The sequence below is a fragment of the Neodiprion pinetum genome, chromosome 5, assembly GCF_021155775.2.
Source record: "Neodiprion pinetum isolate iyNeoPine1 chromosome 5, iyNeoPine1.2, whole genome shotgun sequence".
Taxonomy (NCBI): Eukaryota; Metazoa; Arthropoda; class Insecta; order Hymenoptera; family Diprionidae; genus Neodiprion; species Neodiprion pinetum.
This window is the reverse complement of record NC_060236.1, coordinates 20,784,311-20,795,838: the sequence shown is the minus strand read 5'-3', so window position 1 is coordinate 20,795,838 and position 11,528 is coordinate 20,784,311. Positions and strand designations below refer to the sequence as shown.

The following is an 11,528-nucleotide window of genomic DNA, read 5'->3' as shown; positions in this document are numbered from 1 at the left end:
ATTACAGGTGCCCATCGACATACATTTTGTTGAATCGTTTTTTCCCTTCAGAAAAATCGCTAAAAACCTCCCGGATCTCCACGATTTGACCGATTTTCTACCAAACTATGCATTGAAAATATTTTTTTATTCTTTTTATTTTTAACTAAGAAAAATTCAAAATTGAAAAACGCACACGTATAGTCCAACCAGATACCCGGGTACCCGCGTACAAAAATAATTGAATTCGTGTGATAAATCATAAGATTAAAACATTGTTACACAAAAAAGGATTAACTAACTATAAATAAATAAGTTATAATGAATGATAATCATTTTTAATTCTTTATACATTAAATACAATGAATATAGTAATAATAATCGTAAAATTACATATACAATTTTATCATTACAAAAATATATCAAATTTTCACTTTTCATACAATATTACAAAAAACTAATGAAATAAAATCATTTAATAATTACAGTCGCTTCACTGGGGAATCACAAAAAAATGAGGTCATTTGGGGAATCGCTGGGAATTCCAATTTATTTAATAATCTACATTATTGATTGAGTACCGTCGTGTCCTTAATCGTAAATTAATTATTGTCAATATATGTCGCAGGCGATCTCATTGATTCGGAAATCTCGGGAATCGTAGTCAAAATCACAAGAAATCGATTCCTTTTGGAAATTGTCGTGCCACCGAATTTGCGAGTGAGCAATCCCTCGAAATTTACGGTACAGCTGCCTGCGTTTTATACCTGATGATGGGCAGGGGTCAAAATCCCGAAAGATAAGTCAATAAGTCGTCTGGTCGGTAACCCGAAATTTGGTGTAAACTCAAATTATTCAACCAAGATCAGCGCCATTTTTATGCACAGTAAAAATGGTCGTCATATTATAGGAAGTCTGACGTTAGAGAAAAACTGTTCGCGATATTTTATCCTGGAGTAATTCTGCGTACAGTCATATTGCAGAGATGGGAAACATACATCGCTCTGGTACTTCCCATAACAGATTGACTACATTTCCTCAAACGATACAAGGAATCTGACGTACGCTGTCTTTTTTCCAATTCTTCAGAACTACGTTATAGTGATTTAGGTTTTTTTCCTAGTGTAAATCGTGATTCTTTCGCACAATACCGTATTTTGTACGTGCATGTACATTTATTGTTAGTAATTGTCAGTGATAGTTTCAACTGAGTGTGAACTGAAATGTGAATATTTCATATATTCGATGATCGATTCGAAACACAATGTTGCATCGAATCATGTACTAATACAATTCAGGCATGGTAGTATAAAATTATAAATAATGAAGCATGGATAATGAAGTGATAACGTTAAAGCTGCTGGTGCAATCGATTCGCTACAAATACGTCGAGTTATCTTGATTGTTAGTGACTAAAGTATCGTTTAGATTTTCCTCCAATCCAGAGTTCGTCAATTGATAAGCGCTCTCGGCGATGGCAATTAATTTTTTCGACGTCGAACTGCCGGTTTGTTTGACCATTTTCGAAAACGGACCGTCCTGATGATTTTTCAACAGTGAATAGGGATGACCGAACTCCTGTAAAAAGGGAATTACCAACAATGAGTGAAAAAAATCGTCTTTCAAATATTCGAATTCTCACCATGACAGAGAGTTATAATCACACAATTATAAGCACACTCACCACGATACGGCCTTCCGCCATGACCAAGACGCGGTCACTGTCCATTATCGTGTTGATTCTATGAGCAATCGTCAGTATCGTGCAATCAGTGAATCTCTGCCTGATGGCCTTTTGGATCAGAGCATCGGTTCTAATGATTGAAAATTTCATTTAACCGGTACTGGTAAAAGGGAAGTCAAAGAGATGTACCGAATTTGGTCACTTTACCACCAGTTGTGGCTATTGGCGATCGGCACTAAGCATGCGAACCTGGTGGATTTTTACGTAACTGCCATTGGAGTGCGCCACGTGGTGTCAATTATTATGTTATGCTATAGCTATGTATACAAGAAAATGGCGCTATTGGAGCGGTAGTGTCGATCGCCAATATTCATTACATGTAATTTGAGATTATAGCCACAAATGGTACCTACAGATATGCTTATTGGCCAACGTAAACACTAGTTTTTAAACATTATAGTTTACCAAGTACAGCAAAATCTGGTTGTAAACAATCTGGTTATAAGCAATTATTCCTCCTATTTTTTACAAGTCTGCTCAGCGCGGTCCCCCACAAGCGAAGGCCAAGTTTTGCGCAACATAACTGGTTATAAGCAATCTCTTCTAGCGTCGCTTTAGCCATTTAATTACTATTGGTTTTACCAATGCTAGAGTTAAAAAAATCCTGAGTATATTTTAAAGGTTCTCTTTTGTCTCTCATAAACCTGCTCATGAAATCATTACTAAGGTCAAAATGAATATAAACGGTTTTATTCTTCTAATTCTTGGATTTATGTAAAATATACATATTACCGATCGTAAAGATAATTTCTTGTTTAATAAAAATTTTAGTACTTCCGCAACTTCTATATTATTTATTTCGACTCAATAGGTAATTAATATTTTTCGTCTTATTATTTCTCAATGATCATAAAGAATAATATACGTTCGATAGATTTTATAAAAGACGCATCACCAAGATTAAATCAAACATCATCAGGTTTAATCTATCCATCACGAATATTTGATTTTTTAAACACGAACGAAACGCCGTTATACCACTTACAATCAGTATACCACGTGGCTATGCGAGATAGAGGATTGCTTATATCCGTTAATGTTTCGCATTTCACCGACGCTGTTGCACACATCGAGAACGCTACGTCGATGTATTGCAATAGGGAAACCAGATTTTACGACTTTTCTGCAAACTTGGTTTCCCTGTAGCCCCGAACAATTGCTTATAACCAGATCCTGCTGTACTGAAAACTTCTGCCCGAAACTTGCTTGAACTCGGATTCTGCTCAGGAATCCAGTAATTATAAGAAATTAAGCGAGCGTAAAAATTGACGAAAACACTGAACGTAGTTACGACAGATTCTCACTCACTTTGAGGTTATGGTACACTGCTGATATCAGAATCCCATGTCTTCCGTATTCTTACATCTTTCTTTTCTAACTTTGCTGAATTATCACACAAGCATAAATTCTAACATAAATCTTTACGCCGAAAAGATGTCATTCGCAACTTTCTAAGTAAAAAAATTGTTAAGATACGATTTCGGCATTATTTTGATTATTTTTAATATCGTGTCTGAGGATCTGCTCAATTTGTCGGCACGTCGATTTATCCCCTTACAAGTAAACTTTTCAAGCGCAGAAATTTATACTGGATGGCCACAAATAGTGCATTGGGTAAATGTACCCAACCGATTTCAGTAAAACTCACCCTCGGTCAACATTGGCGGTTGCTTCATCAAGAACGAGGATTCGATTCCTCCTGAGAACGGCTCTAGCTAAGCATATCAGTTGGCGTTGTCCAACGCTGAAGTTTGCTCCGCCCCTGGTGACCTTGAAATCGAGGGTCTGCACCACGTCACCAAGCTCAACTTGCCGCAGACTGTCCCAAAGCTCGGTATCCGAAAATTGGTTGAAGGGATCCAAGTTGAACCGGAGACTCGCCGAGAACAAAATCGGCTCCTGAGGGATGATCGAAATTCTGGGTCGCAGCTCGTGCAGTCCGATGGACTTCGTGTCGATCCCATCCAGCTGTATTTCACTCTCACCTCCAACTTCAGTCAGCCGAAACAACGCTGATATTATGGAAGACTTGCCAGCCCCGGTTCTTCCCACTATACCAATCTTCCAGCCAGGGTTTATCGTCAAGTTTAGGTTCTACCGTTTAAACAATAAACCACTGTGTTCAGAGATACGATCGATCGTCTAATGACACCACAATTTTCCATTGGGAAATATTATACCGCCATAGAAAAATAGTCCATGACTACATATAATTAGATTTTCCGAGTCAGGTAAAACAATTTTTGAATGAGTTCTTCAAACCCATACGCATCCTGTTTCAAACGAACTCATACGGCAACATCCTCAGGAAACTAAATATAATGCCTCTGAACAACCGTTCGAAATATAATTAAGGAGTACGTTACCTTAATTCAATATCCAGTATAAGATTTAATCCAGCGATTGAACGTATAGTCAACACATGGACACTGATCGACCGGAATAATTTAGATACTGAAAAGCTTTATGTTTCAAACACTACGGCACACATATATCTGTATCTAAATCTGTATGAACTATAAATCCAAAAATCAGTGAATCTCAACAGATAAGAAGTTTTCTTTCGGAGAAGATTTCTAACAATAAACAGCTATACGTATAGATTGGATGAAATTGACCAACTGGAAATGCGAGCAGTAATTTAATCCTCAATTAATAAATCGAGAATGCGTTCAGAGATCCCAGATTGAGTTATCATATTCATTATCATTTAATGAGCTAATAATTATACCTTAAGAACCGGTGGCTTGTCCTCGACGTACCTCATCGAGACATTATTCAATATTAAACCACCTTTCAAAGGCCAAGTCGACGCGGGAGTGTTATTACTGGTGAAAGGTCCCTCCTTGGGCAAGTCATTAGTGTACTGTAGAACTCTTTCGACGGAGGTCATCTGCGAGATAACCTCTGTGCTCTGCCGGACACCGTACTGAACAAGGCCAGTCAGTATCAGCGATTGACTAATGGCGAGTCCGACGGAACCAGGAAGAGTGCTTTCTGCGAATAGTGAAGATTCTAGAGCATTCCGGATTTGTAAATTATGCTTAATCAGACTGGCAGCAGAGGATAAAAATCTAAAGGTACGAACCATCGTCCATCAGGATTGAGGAGAAGCAAACGCAGGCAATAAAACTGCAGGAAACGAGGTCAAGAATGAAGCCAAAGGCGTTCGAGGCGACAATGGTGAGGTACCAAGCGCCCGTGTGGGCGTCTTGATGACGGTCAAACTCTCGCATCAGTAATTCCTGTACCGATTTTCCCCTGCTTCTGATGGTCGTAAGTCCCGCGAGGGTAGAATTGACGTGTGAGAAAACCGGACTTTTGGCTGAAGCAGAAGAGCGGTCAGTTCGGAGAACGGACACAGCGAATTTTATTGAAAAGATCACCCTTACTCATGCCCTCAAGGCGCTTCACGTTCAAAGCTGTTTTCAGGTAGTAGATTCTAACCACGTACAAAACCACCGCCATCACCACGGTCGGTATAATCATCCAGTGGTTGACAATTACCACCATCGCCATAATCCCCAACAGAATAGCGAATATCTGAAGCGCCTCGAGCATTACCTTTGGCAGCACCTCGTCCATCGTTCCAATGTCCTTTGAAAATCGATTCATGATCCGTCCTAGCGATTATAACATCATAAGACCATTAATTTTCCGGTAATAGGTAATTATTCCCAAGCACTTTTGTCATCGCAGCTCACCGGACGGATTAGTGTTGAAAAACCTCATTGTAGCCCTCAGAATGTTGTTGAACATTGAATCGTGAATCTGGCAACTTGCGTTCATGCACATCCTGACGAAGAGGAAACTTCGCAGTGTCGTCAAAATAACGAGACCAGCAATGCAGAATGTATAGATGTAAATCGGAAGATTTGAACTCAGCAATCTGAACTCATCGCACCACTTCAAGTCCGATAACTTTATGTTCGTCGTTTCTCGACAGTCAACATTTGCCGTCGACTCCATCGACGCCATCTTCTGAGTCTCCTGGTTCGTCCAATACGCGACCCAGTAGTCGGTTCCACTCACCGCTATTTGGCCAGCAATGAATATCGCTGCTATAAATATGAGCGAACACAAACTATTACCGGCTGTTAAGTACCCTTGGTATACTTTGTTCGACATTTTTCCAGTCGCTGCTTCCTCATCTCCGATAGCCCCTTCGACCACTCTGTGACTCGTCAACTTCAGCTCATCCCAAAATTTAGTCGTTTGCGTCTGGAAAAAGCCACCGAATTAAAAAGTCTAGACCGAAAAGTCAGTCTGATTACAACCAAGGTTGTTGTTTGTCGAATCGACCTATACCTTGCAATCCAATTCGTCGGAATTGTTGTCATTACAGTGAGCGGCTTCGTTGTTTTCGTCAGACAGCTCGGAACCGAAAATGTGACAATTCGATTTGGCCAGTTCAGCAAAGGTCCCCTGGTGTTCAACGAAACCCTGAAAGCAAACAGCCTCTTAAAGATCTTCCACACTCCGATTTTTGTGACTGTGGATCATGTTACGCGTACGTGATTGAGAACAACGACAGTATCTGCCTTCTGGAGATATTGAAGCTGATGAGTGACAAGGATCCGGGTTTTTCCTTTCAGGAATCCACTGATGCACTCCTCGAGCAAGTGCCGGCCAACTCGAGGGTCAACTGCACTTAGAGGGTCGTCGAGCAGGTAGAGGTCAGCGTCTCTGTAAACCGCTCGGGCCAAATTGACCCGAGCCTTCTGCCCTCCGGAAAGAGCCGCTCCTCTTTCCCCGACAAAGCTCAAGTCGCCCTGAGGAAGCTGCTCGAAGTCCTTCAGCAACGCGCATACTCTGGTTACCTGGAACAGTATCGGCATGGTTCACAACGCATCACTAAGCATATTGCTGAATATGCTAAGCTGGTCAAAGTCCAGAAAGCTGACTGAGTACAAATGACTTGAACCCACCTCGTGGTACCTTTCCTTGTCAAACGGGTGACCGAAAAGAATGTTGTCCCTAACGGAACCGGAGAACAGCCATGGATCTTGACTGGCGTATGAGATGCGGATATCCCGAGTATCGATGATCTTGGTTTTCGACCCATTTCCGCCGGCGAGCAATGACAGTCTTCCAGCTCTGATCGGCAGCTCACCCAGCACCAGATGAAGCAGTGACGATTTCCCTGAGCCAACTGGACCGACCAGAGCGCACAGTGACCTGGCAGTTATGGTCAAAGAGACCTCAGAAAGCGTCGGTGGCAGCTGACCGTGAACCCAGTTAGCGGCAATTTTACACATCTCTATTCCAACTTCGTTTCTTGTTTGCTGACCCGGAGACTTGATTCTCTCCGTGTTATTCGAAACTCCATTCTTCTCGATTTCGGTTGTAACGGCAAAATTTTCTGTATGCTTGAATTCATCAAGTAATAGGAAATCCTGCGAAGAGAATAAAGCAAAGTCAATTCGTTAAATATTTGTGTCAAGTTTGGGGTACTGTAAATTAACCGTTAGGAAATTACCCGCTGGGTACAATATTGAAACCACATCGGTTAATTTACCGTTAGTCTATCCAAAGACACGTTGGCTTCACCCGCCTGTATGATAGCCTGAGGGAAGCAGATTGTGCAAGAGAATTGTAGAATGCTGAACAGACTGGCGAGAACGAAGGTGATTTGAGCAGTGAGGGAATTCCCCATAATGACAAACGTGATAAGGGTTAAATAAAGCGAAACTCTTTCGGAGAACGCCATTACGCTCAGATAGAATCCTCTCAAGTATGAAGTGTAGCCGATCAGTTTTACTTCCAGACCTCGAACCTTCGACATGATCGATTCGAACGGTTTTTCCCACGAGTACATTTTCACTACCTGGAAATTGAGAATCTTAACGCATTTAAGTCCGCAATTAATAGAATTTTTAAATCATTAGAAAATAATCCATTTTACCTGAATACCCAAAATCAGTTCGCTCATCAAATGCACGCGCTCGTCCGTCTTCACTGCAATCTTTGACCTCAACTTTGCGCTGAGGTGACTCAAATACCCTTGAATCGGTATCGTCTGTAACATCATTGTTCCGATTCCCACCAACGAAGCCACACCGACAGATCGCCACATCACGTATCCTATCAACATCACCTGTAATCAAAGAAAGACTTGAAATAATTAGTAGTTAACTAGCAAAGTGGCAATCTTTCTGAGCAGGAAAATTCGATCTCTTTAATGTTGGGATCCTTAAATTCGGAAGGCTCCATCTAGTGATAAATCTACTATACCAGCAGTCCTGTATTTGATTATGAAAGCGGTTTTTTATGATATATTTTACTCCACAATGATTCAATGTCACAAAATAAAAGACCAACAACTTAGACGACGTTTTTTATGCATCTATAATTATAAGATTTGTCAAAAGCGATCAGCTGTTACCCAAAACCGATGCCATATTGCCCTAACCACACTCGCATTAAGGATTTCAATATTAGCGAAAGTTATGATCACTGAAGATACTTGCGATAAACTTTGGAAAAGTTCAAGATGTTTCTGGGTGTGACAAAATCTTGAAAGAGTTTATATCAACTCATTTGTCCTGTTGCCCGACTTCACAAAGGAGGAGGATTATTTCAGGGTAAGATCGACGTGTCAGTTTTTTAATCTCCAAAAAATACTGAAAATGTGAGTGAATTTGTGTTCATTCTCACCTGTATCGGCATTATCCAAATGTGGTGAAGAAATACCGGGACCATATCAAACCGAGCAACGTCATTGCTGATTAAATTCGCAACCCGTCCAGAGGCGGTGTTGTTAAAGGAAGCCTGATCGATTCGGAGAATCTGCAAGGAAATATGGAGAAAGAATTAACGCTTGAAAGTACTAAGATCGACAAACAATTAAACAGCCATAGCTCATTTATTATCAGCTGTATGTTTCATCGTTAACACAAATATAATCGTATCGTAATCCTTCTTTATCTATGCAGTTTATTCTTCGACGATCACTTCATTTTACGAGCAAACATCGATCGCCTACGATGAATGATATCAATTAGTCTTATCGCACGCAGCAATGCATTATACTGATTTACGCAACCATATATTTCGTAAAATGGAGTCCGCTGCAGCAACAGTTTACGATTATGAACATAACGTGGACAAATGTTCTCGCCAAGTTCTGTATTCAAGATATAAATTTATAAACAAAGGAAATACTTAGAATTTCAACTTGCAGATGATCTGGAAATAAATCTTTAACGCCACAAAAAAGAGCACATAGACTTCGAATATAAATTTGACGAAACAATAGAGAATTTGATAAAAAAAAAAGAAAACACCATTGACCACGTGGATTTAATGTTCATATTTACGCGATCCTTTATTCATTCGAAAACGAACATTTGGAAAAAATTGTCACGTTAAACCAACTCCGTGCCCATAATTAAAAAAAAAAAAATATTCTTGATTCCAAATTTTACCTCACACTGTGAATATGGAACGAAATGGAAGCCTGGCATTTAGCGTCAAGTCTTCCGAAACTCCATAATTCGTGAAAATGACCCGAAATTATAATATCAATTAATTGCTCTTGCCAAAGCTATCTTGCTCAGTTTCGTCCCGATCGAAAAAACTGTCTATTATCTCACCTTCCGGTACAAAATCGAGCAGCAAGCAACCCTGACTCGCATACCAATTTGCTGCGTGCGCAGAGTCGTGTGGTGAGTTATAAAGACGACAAGGAGAGTCACGATTACCAGGCAACCGGCATAGACGAGGACCTCGCTTTGCGTTACGAGGTTTTTCTCGCCATGGTTGAAGTACCCGATTATCCACTCTTGCAACATAGGCTGAGAGACGTGCAACGCCGTTGACTGAACCAGCAAAAGCAGCCCTTGTAACATGTAAGGGAACCAGAAGGCCCTGATTATCGCCCGCGTCAGGCTCGCCCGCCTTTTCGCCTTCTTTTCGCCGTTCTCTTTTCGCGTCAACTCAGCCTCCGATTCTAGTAACTCTTTTGACCATTCTCTGTTCGAATGTTGAAGAATTGAAATTAATACACTCTATGAAACGATGAATTCTCATTCATCACTGAAATTAATACAAACTGTTGAAATGAAGTTTATAAAATCGAATGATATAAAATTTTATTTATAACACTATATTTATCAGTGAGAATCAAATCGACTTTTAACGGTAGAAGGAAAATGTTACTTTGCAGAACGGCTGTACGAAATGGAAAAAAGAAAACGTAATTTTTCTGGTTACGTGAAGCGCGGACAGAATTACCTCTCCAAAAGATCACCGAGGTATTCGGACTGGTCTGTTCTCAATGGATCGTACTGCAGGTCAGTTATTTGTAGATCCCGTTTCGCCCCTTTCCAAAATATAGGTGCCATCCACCTGTTGTGTGAATATTGTGAATATTTTTATATTCTGTCGTTTAGATTTTATCAAAAGAATATGATCTACTCAAACTTTGCGATTAGAGAAATCGAAAATTCTTGACTCCTTTTTCTAAATACTCATTTCTATTAAATCGCATGAAATAATAGTTTTCCCAATAATTTCTTTGAAGATAAATATTCTCGTAAGTCAAGAAGAAGAGAAAAAATTAACGCATTTGACAATTTATTCTGAAGAAATTTTTACACTCTATATCTAAAACGAACTTAAAAAGTTAAGTTTTATCAATCAGTATTTACTCAACTCATTGCCTGCATTTCGTCAACTTCCTCATGTCTAAACTTTTTTATCACTTTCTTTGTATTTACTCACCCGAAGATTAACAGACTCAGAAAATTCGATTTTTCCTCCGGGTTTTTTTGGCTATGTTTCACCTCGCTATTCATGTTTACGTGTGTAATAATGTCGGTTTGTTGTGCTAAGGACTTCACTGTAATTTTCCACCTCCACTATGTACAGTGTACAATCTCGCAGTATAATACTTTTCTTTTATTATAGCGGGATTTCAATCTTCCTTGTTTCTTGGACTTGGACTCAAGGTTTGATTTGATTAATTAATATCTCATAAAATTATAATTGCACCTCAACATACGTCAGTTTTAGATTAAACCAGGTTTACCATAATAGTTTGTATTTTTTTTAACAAAGCTTTAAAAACATTATTAGACGAATTTTTTGCTTTTCTTAATTTTTCTACATTAGTTTTACACAAACGCGTAGGTTCAACAAATTTTTTATTAGAAAAATAGAAAAATGCGAAATGAAAAACTTTCAATACCGAGACAATTTACCACATAAAAATGAATACCAATGGTCCAACGCTAATGAGCTAAATGAAAATAATTCTCAGTCACTATATCTCGCCAATCGTTACCGACCTGCACAGAGACAATAATTTCCTTATCATTTCTCACTTTCATTTTATATGAACATTAGAGGCAATTACATGTGTTTACCCGAGGTACGAAAAGCAAATTCGTCATATTATTATTCGCTAAACGTCACAGGTATAAACACCATGAATGAGACATACCATCGTAATTATCTTTCACCGCATCTATATAGATACGTACAAATGATTGAGTATTTACCGATTCAAGTTTGAAAACAGAGCAAGATTTTGCACTCGTCAGAAACAGAGCTTACAGATTTTCGCAATTCTCGTATGTGAGCTGTACAAATTCACTTTTGCAATTTCCCTCGGAATATCGCAGTCCATCGGGTATTTCCCCGTTTTTGCATGTAGCTGCACTGATAAAAAATGAAACAAACAGCATGGACTGTTATATTGAATGTGTAGGATGCAGCAAAATAAAACAGCATTTTTTTGTACTAAAAATCGACATTCATTCTGTTCCGATTAGTCATTATTCGAGACTAGCTGTAGTTTTCG

At 39.3% G+C, this 11,528-nt stretch overlaps 1 protein-coding gene across 2 annotated transcripts; it reads right to left on the bottom strand.

Moving 5' to 3' along the window:
• Nucleotides 1-499: 499 nt before the first annotated feature.
• On the bottom strand, nt 500-11,003 carry LOC124219344 (ATP-binding cassette sub-family C member 4-like). Of its 2 annotated transcripts, none has more exons than XM_046626748.2 (16): nt 10,448-11,003; nt 9,959-10,072; nt 9,319-9,697; nt 8,381-8,512; nt 7,629-7,820; nt 7,242-7,550; nt 6,652-7,119; nt 6,238-6,543; nt 6,032-6,166; nt 5,428-5,944; nt 5,110-5,346; nt 4,812-5,048; nt 4,455-4,720; nt 3,372-3,817; nt 1,664-1,793; nt 500-1,557 (listed from the first exon to the last, which is right to left on the bottom strand). In XM_046626748.2, the coding sequence occupies exons 1-16, from the start codon at nt 10,519-10,521 to the stop codon at nt 1,357-1,359; spliced, it is 4,143 nt and encodes a 1,380-aa protein (XP_046482704.1). In that variant the 5' UTR covers nt 10,522-11,003; the 3' UTR covers nt 500-1,356. The 2 variants fall into 2 exon arrangements, with proteins under 2 accessions (XP_046482704.1, XP_046482705.1); XM_046626749.2 differs by having other exon boundaries at nt 5,116-5,346.
• Between the last annotated feature and the right edge of the window lie 525 nt (nt 11,004-11,528).